Genomic DNA, 20,596 nt, shown 5'->3' with positions numbered 1-20,596 from the left:
TGCCAAAATCACAGAGGAATGGAGAGAGGGAGAGAGAGAAACTGAGTGAGAAAGAGAGCAAGAAAGAGAGCAAGGAAGAGAGCGAGCGTGATAGATTGAGAGACAGGGAAAGTGAGAGAGAGAGAGAGAGAGAGAGAGAGAGAGAGAGAGAGAGAGACAGAGAGAAAGAGGGGAGAAGGAGAAAGAAATAAAGAGAGAAAGAAAGGTGGGGGGATGGAAAGAGTGAGAGAGGGGAGAGAAAGGGAGAGCGGAGAATGGAGAGAGGGGAGGAGTGTCAACACAGATACATGCCTATCCTGGCCACATTGTGAACCAGGAAAATGGCAGCACCTTTAGCTAAACCTATACCTTCTCCTCTGTGGAAGGGTGAGAGGCAGTTAGACGTGGGAATCATTAGAGGTTGAACAAACTTGTGTGCTCTGTTCCTACTGAATAAAGTGTTGTGCTCCAGGCCCTTCAACACTTTGAATGGTAATTCAATTCTAGGTAAATAAAGCAAACATACAAATAAATAAGAAAATGTTGTCTTCGATTAACTTTTGTGCTTCAAAAAACAATTCATGAAAGTTGTACTTTTAATATTTAGTAGAACAATCACTTGGTGGTTTGTGATCAGATCAGTTTTGCCACCGTTTATATCCGCAGTAGTCCTGTGTAACTGTAGGACGGCTCTGCTAATATGCAAATGAAAAGTCCCACCATTTGAAATGACAATAGTAAACAGCTGTTGTGTTGTACGTAAGGCCCCTGCAGGCATTTTGTGTGTATTTTTCAAAACGTCTAGAAACAAATTCATAATAACTGTAATAATAATAGTAATAAAAATAATAGTGGGCCTACTGAAATTTATTTCATTTTCATACTGCAGATTCCCCATTTTAGAACAACACCAAACATTTTAGTTTAATATTTAAGTGTGAAAATTGAATTATCTCATTACAGACCACAGCTTTTAATAATAATATTCCTTAACCATCAAATAACCATATCCTGATTAAAAAATATTATTCTTTGTTATATATATGAGGAAAGATATTCAATATGAAAGAAAAAGAAAAATGAAATAATACAAATGATACAGTAGTTTGCTCCAGGTAAACTCATATCATGAAATAATGTTCCATAATGAACATGTGTTCAATTGCACTTCCTTTTCCCACAGGACAGTTGATGGTAAATTAATGTTTGTCTTTGGAAATTCTTCTGTTTTATGTTTTAGGTGTAACAATAATATTCAAGTTGAACACATGATTGTACATTTTTGTAAACAGTTGAGTTAATCCACAATGAAAAAGCTACTATTCATCCGAGAGTCAGGTCAAGTCATCTCAAGAAATAATAAATCACGTTTGATTGACTCTAACACTGACATTGTCTTGTCTTGTAAACATGATCCTACAACAACACTAGGCTTCTCCTGATGACAATGAAAATGTGATGTCAGGCCTCCCTAGCAGCCAATAAATACTCACTTAATATTAATTAATAGCAATTATGGCTGTCAAAATTAGCGTGTTTTAACTCGATTAATAAAAAGTGACGCATTAACGCACAGTTTTTTTTCACTGTGATTTTGAAAGGTTTTTCCCACAGAATGTCAACATATCAGATATACATCATATCAGAAATCTTTTTTGTTTTTAGTTCCACTTACTTTCAACCCACACTGAGTGAGTAAATAAAACTCCCTCAAGATCACTTGGTCTTGTTTTTGCTTATTAAGTATGAATTATAATGTGTCATTCCATTTGATAATCTCATTTGACTTCAATTGGAGTGGATTAAAAATATCATTTTAAAAGTGTGAATGTGTAATAGTTTGACAGCCATAATAACAATATATTCTATGTATTAAAACAGAAGAGATAAGAACACACCACATCATGCTGCTATTTCCATTTTAGGATTTATTGCAAATTTACATTAGGCTGAAATAAGTCAAAATGCAGACATTAATACATATAATATATATTAGTATTAGCATTGAAGTACATTTCAATATTGGAACTGGTAAAAGGAGTAAAGTTAGATTATGTCCCTGGGTTGATATCAATAAGTCAGTTTAAACTGCTGTAGGTACGATTTGAGAGTTGTGAAGAGAGAGCAGATGACCCTCCTTCACTTCTCCCCCATTGATAAGTGTTGTATTCATTTGCAGCTCTTACAACTTACCTACAGCACCTTTAAGTTAATGGCCATAAATCAGTGTGGTATGGGTTGTCCACTGTGCTTCTTGTCATGTGCATGTCAGCCTCACCATGGAGGCCAGTACGGGCAGGAACAGGCTGGTGGTGGCCGTGTTGCTGGAGAACTCTGTGCAGGTAGTCACCAGCAGACCGAGCAGGAGTGGATGGTGAAAGGAGGGATGCTCCGCAGGGGTGAGACTTTCACCCAACAAAACAGACAGTCCAGAGGTCTGTCCACACAGAACCACGCTAGTCACCACCAGAGCTGCCTCCAGACACAACACTCATGGAGGCCAGTGTATGACTGTACAACAAATTTACATTTGTTAACTGAATGAACCTATTACATTAATGAACAAAGGTACTTTATTTATGAATAGATTAAATGGATAATGAATGACTCTATTAATGACTATTACTGAACATATTAAAAAGATGAGGGAATGAAAGGGGAATGAATGAACACACACCATCAAACCCATGATGATGATAGTGACATTCACTATGTCACTGTCTACACACACGTCCACCATCTACATAGAGCCACCGTACTGCACATCCTCTGGCGAGCGGAAAGCCGCCGCCCAGCAGCAGGATGACGCTCCAGGGCATCTCCTGGTGGACCGTGTCCCAGGTCAGAAGGGCTGGGGGGGCTCTCCAGGGGGGCTTCTCTCTTACTGTTATGGAGAGGGGGAAATGATGGATACTTTTCAACACATAATGCAGATTTATTATTAACTCGCAAAAAACAGTTGACAAAGTGATTATAAACAGAATTCCTGTGGGAATCCAGCGATTACTGTCTGAAGATGAGACAGCATGACAGCGAAGGTTCCTCATAAAATAAAGATAGACATGTCACTTTTGATCACTTCGGAAACGCAGGTGGCTGTTTGGTGGAGTACATTCTTCATTCAACTGCTTTGTTATGTAATTACCACTAGCTTTAGACCCCATATTATACTCAATCTATAAGCTTTCTCAAAGAAATATGGTATACAAACCACAGGGTACCCAGCAATCAATGGCGCCACAGAATTGGCAACCATGCTTTTAACGTATCTTCCATTGATCTTCTCTGTGTACAAAACACGCTTTGCCACGGAGTATGAAATGGCACCAGTAGTCAACGCTCAACTCAAGTTACCTTGAGAGAGCCTGTGTTGAGTGTTGAGTCATTTATTCAGGATGCAGGGACCGACACACATGCTGTAGCACTGTTTCCACCTCGGGCAATCAAACGTCTGTACGCTCTCTGAAGTCCTGACAGTCCTGACAGTCCTGACATGGGTGTTTTGCTGTGATGCAGCTTGTGTTCGGTCACGGGTTATTGTTTCCCCACTGAAATCAGTTTGAATAAAACCAGTTCATGCTACCACTGTAGTGATGATACAAACACAAAAAAGTGGCCTGGATACTTTCACTTGAGTATGTTTAAAAATAATCGCTCAAAGTGAACTATTTTCCCCATGGAAATGCTGGGGCTTTTCTTAGTTGTAGTTTTTTTGCTCATGGTATTTAACAGTACTCTCGCCTCGGGATTTTACAAATCTGAAAGCTCATGTCTTAATTGCCCTTATTTGCGTCCGCCCCGCCAACCCGTTTAGACAGATTTCAAGCAGACCTCAAGCAGACCAATGCCACTGCTTATCTAATATGGGGCGTATTCATTACGATGACTGAAGAAAAGGGACTCCTTCCAGAAAACATTAGATACAACACTGTGCTTTTTAATAGACCCTCTGCATAGCCCATGCCTGTAAACATACAGTGTAAATCCTAACTAGGGAACGTACCATTTGTATGCTTCTCCGAGAACCTGGGCAGCTCAGAAGGGATGCAGAAGAATAAAGACGACATGAAGACGGCCACGGTTCCGTCCGTCACATAACTGGAAACATAAAAGTTTTCACTAAAACGTGAGCGTACGTAAGCGACGTACGTTTTTTCCTTGTTAAACAGTGTGGTGGCCCACCCAGGCATGAAGCCGGGCTCGCGGGTGAACCAGAGGATGACCAGGAGCGCGAAGATGACCAGCACACTGTCCTCAGCAAAGCCTATGCTGCCCGGCTTCTTGTACTCCTCCTTCATCACCTGGTTACGCCTCGTGGTCATTCGCGCTCCTTTTGCCGCATCCGAAGGACTTCTTCATGCTGAGGCAGCATGTGCAGTAGGGTGAGACGTTTGTAGATGGTGTTGGGAGTTCAACCTTGCCACGTCGTTACATGTTTCCCACACCACCACGTGGATGATACTTACTTAAAGCCCAAGTACATGAATTGCAGCCACAGCCAGGAGAAGATGAGCATCAGCAATGTTTGGGAACGAAAGGCAGGACCAACTTGCAAAGTTGATGATGTCCCTGTTTCCTGGAAAGAGTCTGCAGAAAGAGAAGCATGGGTTACAGTGACCAAGTGTATATTTCACGCTATAATACAATACTGTGTGAAGGTACAGTATGTAGGGGTACGTATACCTCTACGTATTCCTGCATGTATGTATGTGTATGTCGTGTGTATGCGTGTTTGTCTGTGTGTGTGCCAATTCACGCATGTATTTGCATGAATGTGTGTGTGTGTGTGTGTTTCTGTGTGTGTGTGTGTTAGGGTTAGGGTAATCATCGAAAGCTCCTACTCATCAATCTGGCCCTTCAAGATGACGTTGGGTGTGGTCCCTGTCAGGGACTCATGCCTTTAGAGAGGTCTAAGTACTTGAGTTCTCTCTTCACGCCCCTCTGCTTTAAATCAAGGTTTTCCACATCAGCCACTGTAAAACAAAAGGGTGCGTGTGAAAGCATGGTGTCAAATTATTAAGTAAGTCCATAATCCCATTAAAAGCCTAATGCCACTTTAACTACCTGGGGTTGCGCAGGGTCATGCCATCTTCTTGTGAATTCATGTTCCCTGTGTATGTCTTTGTTGTGTTTCTTAGTCCTCCCAACAGCCAAAGAAAGTGTAAAACCACAAAGTATCTCAAGTGTTTCAAGTAATTGAGTCACATCCACAATTCAATTCAGGTGATGCAACATTATCATCCCTTGAGTTAACAACAAAGGGTACACATGTTTTTAACAACACTACAAAGGGGTACCATCACACTAAGCTATTTTCTACTCGCAAAATCCCAGAAATATCCCAGAAAGGTCGGACCATTAATGTCATAGATCTGTGATTTGCATTCTCAAACCAGACCAATGATGTCATATTAAATTGAGTAATTAAGAAATTACTTTTGCTTGGCGGCTTCTCTTTGTAATCAAAGCACTAAACCATGCCAAACCAAGTTTCAAGTTTGGACTCCGCCCTCGAAAACAAGATGAATCATCGCAAGGGGCCATCCTCGACTACAAAAAATACATCCAGGCAGCCAGAACTCCTACCAATGCCGACTGCATTCTCCTCAGATTCTCGACCAGTTGAGCTACACATGGTATGCTATAAACTATAAAGTCTGACAAAGAAACGTGCCATCTAGGCAGCCAGAACTCCTCCACCTGCATTCTCCTCAGACTCAAGCTCATTGCCTCTGTGGTCCTCCGACGGGGGTCGTGCGGCTCAAAGGCCTGGTTCTCTTGGCTCGTCTTGGAGCGATCCCCCTGGTCAGCCTGGCCCTCCACGGCACTCAGCTGCTGCAGGACCCAGTGGGCAATGGGCAGCATCATGGCCGTGGCGGTCGTGTGTTGATCCACATGGACAGGAAGGCCGTGATGACCATGAAGCCCAGCAGCAGGCTGGGAGGAGAAGGGAGAGAATGTATTCTGTGTGGATTGTTTCCAGGTTCTGTAGAACCTGGGATTCTGTGCATTATGTGTGGATTGTTCCCAGGTTCTGTAGAACCTGGGAACAATCCACACAGAATACATTCTCTCCCTTCTCCTATGTGTTGATGTCCTTGGATTGAAGAGATCATTCTTTTATTTAATTTGAAAGAAAAATGTAAATCAAATGTACATTGTTCATAGCCTGGATATCCAGACCCACATCTAGAAAGCGGTTAGCCTGGCACCGCCCGCCTACGTCCGCTCAATTCTCATTTACCTTCAGTACCACGTCTGGGTCTGCGGTATGTTCGCAGGTTTTTTCAGCCAAATCTCTGGCTAGGCCAATCACGAACAGAGGGAGTGGCTGAGAACAATGACGTTGAGGTCGATTTTGATTTTGGTTGATTCAATACATGCTCACTATCAGAAAGTACACCCATTTTTAAATCCGATGCTTTGTATCAGTGAATCCTTGTTTCTATAGGCTGTATTTTCATCTGTAGCCACTCCAGTATCTATTTACGCTGTTCGCTGATTGTCTCCATTGAAAAATGGACTACGGTTTTGACTTACAAAAGTTGGTAGTTGATCCCTCCTGTGGTTTGCTCAGACAGCCGCTTGGTCGCTCGGTTCTCTTGCCAAAAAGTGATCAGAGTCCCACCTGACGCACGTCCACGGAGCGGAACTCTCCAAAATACAGGCTCACTTAAGCTGCTTAAGTTAGGCTATTGAAAAAGAATAACTGATAATATTTTGCATGCATTTTGTGTGCAGTGCTAATTGCTTAGTCTGCTGAAGGCGTATTAGCTGGTGCTGACCTTGATTGTTTGGAATGGTGACCGGATTGAGGAGAAAAACGGTTGGTAGTGCAGCAGATTCATGCTCCACAAAGAGGGTCTAGATAGGAAGAGGGCTGAAGAAGTCCTCATGATCTTGAGCAGTGTCATGCCATTTCCCTTGTTAAATAAATTATCAATAAGTCTTCGGACTGCTCAAGACAACTCTAACACTTTGAGAATCCGTATGGCAGACAAACTATGTGTTGTGGAACTCTGCAGGGTCATCCCGGAATAGGATGTCCTCTAAACAAGTGCATTGGTAGAGTTGCATGTTGGGCATTCTTGGTGCAGGCAAGGAATTTGAAAAACAGACCATGAAATAATGTGCATAGCGGTAAACATCCAGAGTTGCCATCACAACAGATGTTAAAATTATGTTAAAATATAAGGAAGTTTAAAAGAGAAGGAAGTTCTTTTAAATTATATAAATAAGTCATTTTCAACCAAGATACACTTGGCGCATAACTTTGTTTCCCTTCAGGTAATGCCAACAGCAATGACTGACAATCATTTAAATCTGGCCCTCAAGTTATGTCTGTCCATGTTTTGTTCTGTGCTCACAACCTCTTTTACTTGCATCCTATTACAAAGGAAGATCTCTCCATTTCACCTTGCTGAGGGACTGGTACTTTTCCCACGTCAAACAGCTGAGAATGGTTCTGTATTCCCCCTGAGGAAAATGGGGATGAGAAACCGGGAGAGTCCCAGATTTATCGGCTTTGTACAACGTTAGGACAATTTGAATGTCTGTCTCCACGCTCATCAATTGATGGTGTAGTCATATCTGTGCCCTTTGTGTTGGGGTCCCTGTCAACAAGCATGGCAGCGGACTAGTTTGATGATGCTCTTCACAACCACTGCATCTTCCAGGGCTGGTGGTGAGGCTCAGGTACTGGCTCACACCATTGCATACACGTTATCTCAATTACAAACCAAATTGAGATCGAGCACACCTGTGCTTTTCCTTTTCTAGCCGGTGCTATCTTGACATGATGTGGAAATTAATCAATGTCAGCTGAGACCAGGGGGCCTTTGCTGATGTCCCTTCCCTTCAGAGTGTGTTTGTGTGCGTGCCTGTGTGCAACAATGAAACTATTGTCATTTATTCAATGGGTTGAATGGCTTCTTTATGGGTAAGTTAGGTGTTATTGCAGTATTTTTTTTAAGAAAACCCCAGTCAATAGCAGAGATGTAATTTGAACATGCTTTAAAATGGGTATTACTCACATGTATATTACCCATGCCTGCAGTAGAGGTTTGATAATTTTAATTTTCCCACTATATCCGTTTTCTTGTGATTCAATTTGATACGATTTTTTTCTGATGTGAAGTATAATATTTGTGGGTGGTTGTTCCCTTTTCATATTGGAACGATTTTGATCTGAGGATTATTATAACTAAGAAAAAAAATGAACACCGCCTTCAGGATATTCTGGTTAACACCATTTTGCTTTTGAGATATAGGCCAACAGGTAATAATGCATAGACTAACTTTAAAATGTTTGAGCCAAGTATATGTAGCGCCCCAATGCCATGACCATCTCATTTGATCAACCTGGGACGCTCCAGAGTTCAATTTAACCGACCACACACTATGTGTAGAAATCTGCACAATTTATTAGTTTGTAGTGAATTAAATTATCTAATGGTTACCTAATAGTACACTTCTCAACTAGTTCCTCCTGAATAAGAATTACTGGCAGAGTAAATGCTAATCAGACACACATATTCTTGTTAGTCAGAATATATCAAATGTTTACTGTAGCACAGATTAAATTAAATGGTCATCAATAATACAATAGAACATAGACCAATAGTATTTTTCATTGCTATTCACACATGGAAACACATTGATTGAATATAATACACTTCAACCAGATAATATAAAGTATAACAAAAGACAAAATATAACCACACGTTGCAGGCCTGGGTCGACGCTCGGGTAGGTGGAGGCCCAAAACAAAATAGCCGCTTCACTCCCACGAGCAAACAAACAAAAAATGTACCTTTACCTCACGTGGAGGGGAGCTGTGTGTGTGTGTGTGTGTGTGTGTGTGTGTGTGTGTGTGTGTGTGTGTGTGTGTGTGTGTGTGTGTGTGTGTGTGTGTGTGTGTGTGTGTGTGTGTGTGTCTGCAGTGGAACTTCAATCGGCTATTAAGAGAAGTTTATTTCCTTTTATTGCAAGAATTTATACCTATGATGTCTCCATATTATGGTGTGCAGTACACACATCTATCCAGACGGGGCAACATCATTCTGGTAAATGGTGTTTACTACACGTATGTGAAAGACTCGAGCAAGCGTCTGCGTCAGTAAGTTAACTTTTTGTTTACGTCCATTGAAATCAAGTTGCTCAATTCAACACATCTCTGGATATGATTGACCAAGGTAACGGCGGTGCATCAAACCATTTCGGAGGAGGAAAGTTTCTCTAAACGACTATAGTTTACTCGTGTTTGGACTTGGTGTTGAAGTCATACTAGTCAGACATGGAAGAACGGGACACCGTGGCCATCCTGCCCACGGATAACCTTACATCCTCGGACGATGAAATCACAACTTCTTCACCAAACGAAGACGTAGAAATTCAGAGAAATAGTTGCAGACGTCCTCCTTTTGCATGTCCTTTCGGCCTGTCTGTTGAGCCAGTCTTATTTCTTGCAATGTTCTCGATAGCTCTCCAAGCTCCTCTGTCCACTCAGTATTTATGGGAGCGCATCAGTGAGGACCTGGGATACAACGGTACCAAGGGCGGGGGGTGCGGCAATACCTCGGCGGACCCGGACCCTCTTCAAAAGGTAGTGTGCTATGTAATTGGACGTAAAAGGAAGTAACTACAACAGTTTTCAGGTTGTTTATCCCCACATAACGTTCTCTCAAATGTTTTTATTTTGCTTCAGGAAGTGGAGACCCTGACCGCCCACTGGAACTTGTACATTAACCTGGGGGGCTTTGCAGTAGGAGCGGTGGTAACGACCCTCCTCGGCTCATGGAGTGACCAAGCTGGCCGGAGACCGGTCCTCATCCTGCCCAGCGTGGGCCTGGCTCTGCAGACGGTGGTGTACCTGGTGGTGATGTACCAGAAGTTGCCCGTGGCCTACTTCCTGGTGGGGCGGCTTTTAAGTGGCCTCTCGGGGGACTTCAACTCCATCCTCGCAGGCTGCTTCTCATACGTGGCCGACACCAGTGACCGAAGGTCGCGTACGTTTCGAGTGGCGGTGCTGGAGGCGTGCCTTGGCACAGCGGGCATGTTCGCTAGCATCATCGGAGGGCAGTGGCGCCGGGCCCAGGGGTATGCTCATCTCAGAACCATTCTCCAATGGTTCCATTCACCAATGAGCAAAATTGTAATTTCAAATATCATTACATTGTCAGATTGTCATTACATGGTCAATTTGTTCAGGTATATCAACCCTTTCTGGCTGGTGATAGTCACCAATGTGGCGGCCGGCCTGTACGCCTACCTGTTTGTCCCCGAGTCCGTGACGCCGGACCCCAGTGCCAAGCTCCTCACCGCCCGGCACCACCGGGCCGTCTACCGCCTCTACTCTGGAGGAGGCGGCGGCGGCGGGGCAGAGGGAGAAGGTGGAGGGGACGGGGCCTGGCGGCGGAGGCTGTGGCTGTACACGCTGTGCTTCTTCCTGGTGGTGACGGTGCACTTCGGCAGCAGGGAGCTCTACGTACTGTACGAGCTGAGCGCCCCACTGTGCTGGGGCCCCACACTGATCGGCTACGGCTCGGCCGCCCAGCACCTGGGCTACCTGAGCAGCCTGCTGGGCCTGAGGCTCCTGCAGCTGTGCGCGGCCGACGCCTGGGTGGCCGTCGCCGGGCTGGCCTCCAACGTGGTCGGGCTGGCGGTGATCGCCTTCGCCGACAACACAAAGCTCATGTTCACGGGTGAGAGACGCGGATACTGACCGCCTGACAACCTGTCACTTCTCAGTCTACGTGGCTTCATTAGAAGAGTTGGCTACAATTACTTTCGTTAAACTGGAACAACGTTTGAGATAAGTCTTCCGTGTTGCTGTTTAGGTGCTGGTCACATACACATATATATTTTGCAGGCTGTAGAACGTGTGTGTTTTTGTTCAAGCCTGGAAAATAAGCAGGGCAGCACGCCGTGCCTTTTAATGTTGCACAGCTTTTGCACTTTTACTTTTACTTTTTTGAGTTTACTTTTTTTCAACTGGGGGCATCCAGGGTGCCAAAAACACCCGGCGCGTGTTTCCTATTGCTAACCATTCCAAAATAGCCGACCCTGTTAAATGTGTTCACTGTGATTGGGACCTTAGTCCTTTTTATTTAGTCTTTTCCTCAACCAAATCCACATATTTTTAAGAAAACTGACATTATATGGGTTCTGTAATTATATAGCACACTTATTGGACTTCAAATACAGTAACTGAGCAGAAAACCGCAGAAAAACTTTTCCTCTGCCTTTGACAATTTCCTAAAGTGGGACAAAAGGTAGCATAGCGTAGCAGGTCATATCCAATCATATCCGATTGTTGGTCTGGTTTATTTGGGGTTTCTTTTTCTGGCATTGATTCACCAAAAGCTTAGATCACATTAGACGATTCATCGTCATGTTCTTTCAGGTCATCAGGAACAGAGTACTCGCCAGGAAACACTGGTTTGGCAGTGACTGCATGACGTGACATGACTGTGATAATGAGTCAACACCCTTGCCTCCCTGCCAGGTTATGGGCTGTGTTTTCTCTACATGGCGGCCACCCCGGTGCTCAGGTCCAAGCTCTCCAAGCTAGTGAGCCCATCAGAACAAGGTCGGTAGAGGATCAAACACAGCGCATTTATTTTTTGCAATTGAGACTCATATTGTATAGCCTACTGATCGAACATGCAAAAGAAAAACTGGAAGAGTATATAGTCCACACTAGTTTGTAAAAATAGGATATCAATTAATGGTGTATATCATTTAGGAGTTAAAGGTTAATGTGATTTACATATGTATGGGTGGATGTATGTATTTGATATGGTTTCTATGAACCGGAACACAGTTTTTTTTAATAATCAGCTTGGATAAAACCAATGGAAAAGCTTGTGGTAGTGACATTAGTAAAGTTATAAAAAATAATAATGTGAGACTACTACTTTCTGTACTGTACTTACTGTACTGGAACCTCATGGTTACATCTAGTAAGAAAAGCTTAGTGTAGTTCCACGTTTTGATCGATTTTCTATGGCTTTGGCCTTAATGTTACATCTATTTAACATTGTACAGTTGTATGGTATTCAAAAGGCAGGGGTGACATACCTGCCATCTACCTTTTGGTTCCAGGTGCCCTGTTTGCCTCGGTTGCCTGTGTGGAGGGTTTGTCTTCTCTGGTGGCCAGCGGCCTCTTCAATTCCATCTACCCAGCCACACTGCACCTCCTCAAGGGCTTCCCCTTCCTCTTCGGTGCCATCGTCCTCCTCATCCCTGCTGGAATCATCGGGTAGGTGAACGACCACCTGGGTCAGAGACACGCGACTGTTCCCACTCCCACTGGGAATGCTGCAGCATGGGAGCAGGGGGTTCATTTTACTGAAAGTTTCCTCGACGTTGATATGTTTTATATGTAAACAAGGATGCAGACACAGGGTTGAACTGAAAACAGAAGTTTATACAACACAACTAAAAGAAGCCAGTTTTCACAGCCAGCTCTCTATTCAGTAGGTCCAGCTCCATGCTTTCACGAGAAGGAGGGTGATCAGTACATTGATAACAGCTGCCCAACGCCACCTGTCTTCTAATTGGGTCCAGAGTGCCACGCCCCCTCCTATTTCTCCACACCTGACAAAGCTCAACCACTTGCACCTGAAAATGTATTATATCTGCTTGTGACAAAAGTGGTACAGCAAAAATAAGAAATTCCTGATGGCATTCAAAGTACAGGTTTATTGTACTTAATGTGATTAAGAGTAAAAATTCACAAATTCACAATACATTTCATCCCTTTGTTTTTCCCATGTTAAAAGCTGTAGCTCACTAATTGCTTCAAATGGAGGATAATATATAATAGAGATAGAGAGGAGAAAAGGAATGGATAATTATTTGTGGTTACTAGCACTCTGTCAGTTTGCTGTATCAGTTGAATAATTCATATTGAGAAACTAAGTTGAAAAATGAAAATGTTACATTTGAAAGAGACTGTCCAGATGACTTGTGGGTGTGTTGTAATATTATCTTCCCTGCCATTTTGTTTGTCTCTAGGAGCCTGGAGTGTCTGGACAAAAGAAGAGAGGACAGCAGGGAATCTTAACAGAGAGCCAAAGTCCACCAGAATATCTGATCATTAACCCACAGTCTCAGCGTTTATGTCAGTGCACTTGCACACAACTGTGATGTCTGGGGGGTGGGGGGCAGTACAGGGGCAGCTGGATTTCAGTGCAGAATCATTGGATTTTCCTACATATCAAACCAAAGAAAATCTAACTCAACGATCCATAATCTGCATATAAACATATTTTACACTGAATGTGAGTACGTTTCGGTACAGTCATTGCTGATCTAAATGTCCAATGTACCTTTTAATGTTATCAAGACGATGCAAAAAACGGTGCAAATGTGAAGCCTAAAGCTGCTTTCTTTGAATATAAAGGGACTTGGTGAGTTTGAGATATACTAGCGATACAATATAATACTATAGTATGGAGGTGTCATAGCAGATTGATGGGCACCAGTGTGTGGGCACACACTTCATGTGTGTTTAAGTCTGACCATCAGTTAGCTTAATTACTAAACCAGGGGGACTTAAATGCTAAGTAGCGTAAGCACCATTCAGGGATTACCAAGTTACATCTGAAGCTCCATCCACATGAAATGGATAGTTCTACCAAATTCCCCTTGGAGTCCTGATTGCTCCAGCACCATGTATCGGATAGCCCCGGACCACAAGGGGTGAATAGCAGGCATGTAAAGAGCACAGTGTGAGGGGGCGAAGGCTAAGTAACGTAGGGGCACAACTACTTTTTTTACGTGATCATTTAAGTAGGCTAGTCGTGTTCTATCAAATGTATCGGTGCGATGTTGCCAAAGATAATATTCATTGTTTATTTTTATCAAGATTGTACTATGATCGTATTAAAATCTGTATTTATAGAACCTTAATTCTTATGTGAATGTATGCACTTTTTTTGTACATTGTACAAACATTTTTTTTAAAAGCTATGCAATTGTTCAGCCAAACATTTTATTGTTTTTTGATTAAACATTTTGAGATGAATAGAGATGTGTATGAAACTGCACAGGCACATAATTTGTAAAGCATTGCAATAAAAGTAATTTTTATTTTGTATCTTATTTTATTGAACAATATATATGACCTCATATATCACAACTTCAACATTTCCTGGTACATAGGATTACTTATGTATCCTAAGCTGCGGTATGGTGGTGTTGCTGGTTGTCTTTTAGTGAGTTTCTTGTTTTATAGACCTGTTCATTTAAGATGCAATCTGGTAGCATTAGCAAGGAGTCATTTTTCTAATGTCAAGCCAGGAAGCAATTCCTCAACACAGCATGGAAAGAAAGTTGACATTCATTTGGAATGAATACTGTATCTTTGGAACAGATTCCAGATGTGTAAATTGCCTGAAGCATACACTATTGTGACCTGTACTGTGTGTGATTTATGGATTAGTCTTTATGTTGTTAGTCCAACTGCTGACTTACAAACATAATCATAACAATCTTCATTTCATTTGAAGAACATGAAACAATATTTTGAAATAAAAAAATTATTGAAGAAGCAACTGAAAGAAATATAGATTATTAGTTAATTATTACTTTGAATACTTTGAACAGAAGAAAAAAAGCTTTTTAGAAAAGAGTTTTAGGCTGGACATAAAAATTAAACTGGACGGCATGTTATTAACCTGAGAATAAGACTATGTACACATCCAAAGGATAATTAAGTTCAACGTTTTGGCCATTAGTATACCCTAATTAAATCTCACAGTTTAAATTTTGGATATTAGCATACAATCTTGATATAACATTGCGTCTTCACATGCGCACTGAGCCGGTAGAGTATAGGCAACGTTAACTTGGGATTTATCGGTTAGGTTAATAGCTTTGGTCATTAACGTGCTAATTTCTGTTTCTGCTTCTGCTCCGTGGAGCCTTCTGTACCATCCACTTGGTTCTGGTTGCAGTTTCCTTTCAGAAAGCGCAAGATTTTCTCAATTGAGGCCTCCTGGTATTCATGGGACCACCTGCGTGTTGAAAGGGTTAAATATCAGTACCTGCAAAAACACCCATTTTCTCCACTAATAATCCACTAAAATGTCCTGAATTATCTCTGAGGTAATTAATGTCCAATTTTTATATACACACACAGCATAAAGTAATAACGAGCTGAAGAATAAACTGCAAAAATGTTCTACCATTAAACCATTGGCACCACTGTGACGTGGAGGCCTTTATCCCAATGTGTTATGGCTCAAAAATGGGGAGAAAATCGAATTGTCGTGACTCACTTAATGCCATTAAAGTTGAGGATGGGCCTCATGTCCTCAGGCAGGGACATGGGCTCCGGCCACATGAAATTATCAGTGACCGGAACTATGTTTTTCTTCCCAGCTAAGGCGGTCACAATCTCCTGTTAGTGAGAAAAGGGCAAAATGTTTTTAGAGTCGGCAACCCTACCATGGATGCATTGTGGAGGTCCTTTAGAGATATTTGAGCTGCCAAGCAGGCGGAAGAGGTGCTGATGGTCGAAATGCTATGTTTAAACTTAAATGTTCCACCATTCAACCTCAATTTATTGCTCGCTAATCTGTCTTCAGTTTTTGATTAATAGCTTCTAAGGATAACTGAGTTGTCATTCCTGTATTTGCATCTTTTATTTCCCTACTGCTTACACTTGGCACCGTGGAGTGTGTGTTGGCAGCTCGCCCGGTGCGGAGATGGAATCTGAACGACTGTAAATCACAGGCTCTGATCATGTGAGGCCTTCTGAAGTCTTTATGCAGCGGTGTGGTGTGCTGACCTTGTGAACCCAGTCCTTCATGCCGGTGTCTCCCATGCACTTGTCGAGCGCGTTGGCAGACAGCACCAGGATGAAGTTGCGTGCGCGCTGCACACTCTGAATGAGCTTGTCCTCAAATTTTCCCGCCTCCAGCTTCTCGACGTCTATGAACACGCTGAACCCTCGCACCTGGAGGTGCACCTTCAGTAGACTGTGGGAGGGGCGAGGCCGACAGCAGCGTCAGTGACAGATAACATGCTCACTGATGCACTCCAGGGTCAGAGATTAACAGGGGCTTAACAACCAATTACAATTGCCGTCAAAATTGGGTTGTCAGGGGGTTTTATATGCCCAAGTAAAATAAAGAGTTAACTTCTGTATGTTACTGTTTTAATTGAATATTGGTCTGTAATTTATCATAGAGAAAGATTGAGAACAAATTGCCCCTGGAAACGCCCCCGAAACATACCTCACAAAAGATACTTTCCTACCCTGATACATTCATGAAAGATAATCTTTATAAGTAGAAGTCATTTGGGTAAAGATCCATGCATACACATCTTCATGCAGAACACCAACAGTGTTATAATATATTCTTTATCCACATATCCTTACAGAACCCAGATTAATTTCCTTTACGTGTCGTAACTGCTTCTCCTAACAGGCCCACTGACCTGGCCAGCTGGGAGCCGGTGGTCCTCCGGTAGCTGATGAAGACGTCGGGTCCTGGAGGCTGGGCGTCTGTGAGGCAGGGTTTGATGGGCCTGCGGTTGGCCGCCAGGATCTTGGCCCGGTGAAAGCTGTTCTCTACGTGGCAGTCATGGTGGAGCTGTGGGTCGGTCAGGCTCTGGATGCTGTGGCGGTCCACCCCTGACTGGACCAGGCCGTAGGTGTACTGCCTGAAGCGGGGGTCTACCTCGGCCAGCCAGTCGGCTAGGTTGTTGGGGTCACACATTGAGTAATTGGCGTAGGTCTTCAACACGCGCAGGTCTCGGAGGAACCTGTGTATTTAGGACATCAGGACATTTGAAATGCAATTATGTATATTTTCAGAACAGAAGAGCCAGCATACTTCATAACACAACGTGATTTGTTTTTAAATGGATGACAGTCAGGTGTGCCTTGAAAGTCGGAAACTTGAACCGTTCTTCAATCCCATTCCATGATAGGGGAGAAGTGGAGATAATAGTCTTTCTTCTGAATGAAAACATCCTACTTATATTAGCATTTCCTTCCATAGTTTGCTCATGAAAGCCATTTTCATTTGCTGTTGTGTGTCTGAAAGTCTGGTTAATAAATATATAGTAACAGTAATCAGACTAGGGCTGCAATCATTAGTCAATTCATCAATCAGTCAATCAACAGAAAATCTAAAATTTTAAATCAAATTTTAGATAATCAATTATTTGTTAGTAGTAGTAGTATTCCTAAGTAATATTTCAAGTACAATTTATTGCAGTTAATTTCAATTATTGGTTCATGGATCATTATAAAATGAATGGAAAGACATTACCTTGGACACTGAAAAAAGGTAAAATATATATATAATTAGATTAATCAACTATGATAATAATGGTTGCAGCACTACATCAGAGCGGTGCTGTTTTCGTTACCACCAACCTTTTGCGTGTGAGGCCGGCCGTCATTCCCAAATCTGAGCACAGGTCCTGCTCTGTAATGTTCAACAAAAGGTCTCCGTCTACCTGGAGCTCCTGGATTAAAAACATGAAACGGATGGGCCTCCATGACTCCAGTGTTGCATTAAACATAACCACATCTCACTGTTAATCCTTCAGTGAATAACATAACTCACCTGGAAGCGGTCACAAAAGGCACTGAAGCCCACCTGCTGAAGCCACCTCAGCACCTCACAGTTCTTCCAGTTGGGCACCGACGACAACACCTTCCTGGGAACCTCCTCGCCCATCATACTCAACGCCCGCTTGGCCAGGGAACACGTGGTGCCGTTGGTGGAGTACATGACGATCCTCTTCAGGCTCTGCACCGCTCCGATCTCTTGGAAAATCTGCATTGTGGAAAAAACAATTCACAAAGGAAAAACAGTTAAAAACATCAGACCACTTGACGGCAACGCAGGGAGTAAGGGCAGTGGCGCCTGGGGGCCATGGTGGGCGGTACCTTGGTGTTGCGCTGGCGGGACTTGATGCTGGTCTCCACGCAGAGGTAGAAGGCGGCGATGCACTTCCCCTCCACCCGCGTGCCATCCAGCAGGGGCAGCAGGTGCTGCAGGTCGGCCGCCGTCCGGCCCTGCATGCTGTCGGCGTTGTCCAGCAGGTTGCGGGCAAAGTCCTCCGGGTCCAGGGAGGAGATGAAGGGCTCCACCAGCTCCAGCGTCCCTGACGCCACCACCTCCTTCTCGATCTCCCGGTTGGCGGCCAGCACGGCCACGGCCAGGCAGGCATAGAAGCGGATGAGCTCGTCCTCCTTGGAGAAGGCCAAGGGGAAGAGCCACTCGGCAGCCTGCTTCTCGATCATGAGCCGCTGGCACCGGTGGCCGCCGTACATGGCGCAGTTGGACAGCGCCACGGCGCAGTGGCGCAGCAGCGTGGGGTCCGTGCCGCGGCACCAGAAGAGCAGCGCGTCCAGGGCGCCGTCGGAGATGAGGTGGACGGACGTCTCCTCCGTGTGCTTGAACATGTGCTCCAGGATGCCCGAGACGCTGCGGGCCAGCTGAGCGTCTTCCTGCTCCCGGGTGAGGTTGAGGATGACCCCCAGCCCCATGCGTGCCACGTAGTCTCTGTGCCAAGAAGAAGAATAGCAATGGTGTAAGGAGCAGGTCACAACGTATGAAATTTTAATATTGTTATCATAGAGATCCGTTTTAGATAGTCATTATGGTTTGTTCATTGATTTCCTGAAGGATTATTAGGCAGGCTTACCTATTCTCCATCACCAGAATCTGCTCAAGCAGTTTTGCCGACTCATAGGTGATCTCAACGGCAGGGATTTGAAGAAGCTGAAGGAGCAGTTCCAGTCCCCCATCCAGACGGATTCTGTTGCAAATGTCCTCAGCCACCTGACGTCCTACAGCGGGCAATACCCAGGCCTCCTCCACCAGCTGGAATATTTCCGCGATTGCCTTTCTCGTTTCATCTAAATCGGCAGTATCTTTAGCAGATTTGAGTCTCTTAATAGAGGACCGGAGCGCGGGAAGCACATTTTCTAGAACCGCCTGAACATCCGCGTTGATGCCCGGCGAGACGGCTCTGGGCTCCGCGCCGCTGCGACGGGTCTGCAGGCGGCTGACGTATTCTGGTACCGTTAGTCTCTCTGAGCTAAACATGATGGAGATGTGTCGATACAGCCTCCACAGAAAGATAGATACAGACAAAAGCATCTACTGACATCAAAAATATGAAAGTAAAGCAGATCCACTGTTTCGATGCGATTGACTCTTGTCAGCGGATGTGAAGGTTGTTTGGGGACCAAGGCCCTAAACCACCGAGGCTTGTTTCCTCGACGTGCTCAGGGTACACACAAGACGACACCAAAACACCTGTCCTCGGTGTACGAGATGATGACTAACGCGTTCACCAAACTGCATCACCCTGTGTTGTCATGTAAGGAGATAAGTGGATCGACTCGTTGCACAAAAGGTTGAGGTGTTAGCGTCAGGATGATTGCACAGCTCTGCACCTGTCTGGTGGATTATAGCAAACAGATACGATATAACCGTAATGGATACTTCTACTTACAAGTAAATAATATATGTCTATTAGACAGATATTTCAGCGTTATAAAGTATTTCCAGGAGGAGGAGAATCACTGCACAATAGACCCTGTTGTTGTTGTCGGCTAGATGTGCTACGTTATCTTGACGTAGAACAACAACGGCCCCGCTTCCATCGCAACGATATCGCAAACGTTAGTGTGTTTTTGTTATGAATTAAAAAATAAACTCCATACCATCATCCAAAAATCGGACTCCTACCCAATAGCATTCTTAGGTCAGCATCTACCATCAGCATCCAGGAGCCTGCATGCTGCACCAACCGTCGGCAGTACCAGTCAATTAATATGAAAACAGCCTCCTAGCAGCGCGTCAGAGGACGCGTCAGCTGAGCTCACAGGGTCTCAACTCTGACCTCTAGTGGAGCTCAGTTGGAATCGCGACAGGCCTGCCTCTGTATGCTCAGGCAATCTCAGGGATTTAAAAATGTGTGTCTATTTCTAACAATTTTCCTCACTTTTTAATTGTAACTCTTTTTAAAATAATATTTACTTACAGGAGTGGCAATGTCAAAGGACACGGACCACAAACACAGCCTTATCCTGAAGCCCAAAGTCATTAGGGCCTTAAATACATTATATATATATATATATATATATATATATATATATATATATATATATATATATATATATATATATATATATATATATGTATTTAATAATATATATATATATATACATATATATATATATATATATATATAGAGAGAGAGAGAGAGAGAAATTACGGTTGCAGGTTCATATGTTATAAAGTGATTGCCAGTATATCACTATTCCATTTTCAGTGAGGATCCAACCTTATGTCACACGAGAATTCACACTTTATTTTCACATGTCTGGAGTAGATCAAAGAACCAAAAAAATAGGACAAATAAACCGTGAACATAGTCTCAATAAATAATCCAGCCCATTTACAAAAAATTACAAAATTATGAAGTAGCCTTACCTGCCCGATCAATTCCCGCCCAAATATCATTACATTGATTACCCATCAAAGTACATCATTGCTCATTTCTTTCTCTCTCTCTCTCTCTCTCTCTCTCTCTCTCTCTCTCTCTCTCTCTCTCTCTCTCTCTCTCTCTCTCT

The 20,596-nt window shown here is 43.4% G+C and overlaps 2 protein-coding genes across 2 annotated transcripts; one reads left to right on the top strand and one right to left on the bottom strand.

Annotated features, from left to right (window-relative positions):
• The first annotated feature begins 9,102 nt into the window (after positions 1 to 9,102).
• On the top strand, positions 9,103 to 14,052 carry slc46a1 (solute carrier family 46 member 1). Its single transcript, XM_084466965.1, has 6 exons — positions 9,103 to 9,583; positions 9,686 to 10,077; positions 10,189 to 10,682; positions 11,486 to 11,569; positions 12,085 to 12,241; positions 13,000 to 14,052. Exons 1-6 carry the CDS (start codon positions 9,275 to 9,277, stop codon positions 13,046 to 13,048), a joined length of 1,485 nt encoding a protein of 494 aa, XP_084323091.1. The 5' UTR covers positions 9,103 to 9,274; the 3' UTR covers positions 13,049 to 14,052.
• Positions 14,053 to 14,869: 817 nt separating this feature from the next.
• Positions 14,870 to 19,217, bottom strand: sarm1 (sterile alpha and TIR motif containing 1; the record flags this gene model as incomplete). Its single annotated transcript, XM_084466343.1, has 8 exons — positions 18,658 to 19,217; positions 17,897 to 18,515; positions 17,571 to 17,783; positions 17,378 to 17,469; positions 16,432 to 16,758; positions 15,779 to 15,968; positions 15,267 to 15,388; positions 14,870 to 15,002 (listed from the first exon to the last, which is right to left on the bottom strand). Exons 1-8 carry the CDS (start codon positions 19,113 to 19,115, stop codon positions 14,870 to 14,872), a joined length of 2,154 nt encoding a protein of 717 aa, XP_084322469.1. The 5' UTR covers positions 19,116 to 19,217.
• Between the last annotated feature and the right edge of the window lie 1,379 nt (positions 19,218 to 20,596).

The sequence above is a fragment of the Micromesistius poutassou genome, assembly GCF_964030765.1.
Source record: "Micromesistius poutassou genome assembly, chromosome: 4".
NCBI lineage: Eukaryota > Metazoa > Chordata > Actinopteri > Gadiformes > Gadidae > Micromesistius > Micromesistius poutassou.
This window is presented reverse-complemented; position numbering and strand designations above follow the sequence as displayed.

Coding starts and splice junctions, on each gene's coding strand:
- slc46a1 (XM_084466965.1), top strand. CDS start 9,275: ATGGAAGAACGGGACACCGTGGCCATCCTGCCCACGGATAACCTTACA. Junction 9,584..9,685: donor ACCCGGACCCTCTTCAAAAG/GTAGTGTGCTAT, acceptor ATTTTGCTTCAG/GAAGTGGAGACCCTGACCGC. Junction 12,242..12,999: donor ATCCCTGCTGGAATCATCGG/GTAGGTGAACGA, acceptor GTTTGTCTCTAG/GAGCCTGGAGTGTCTGGACA.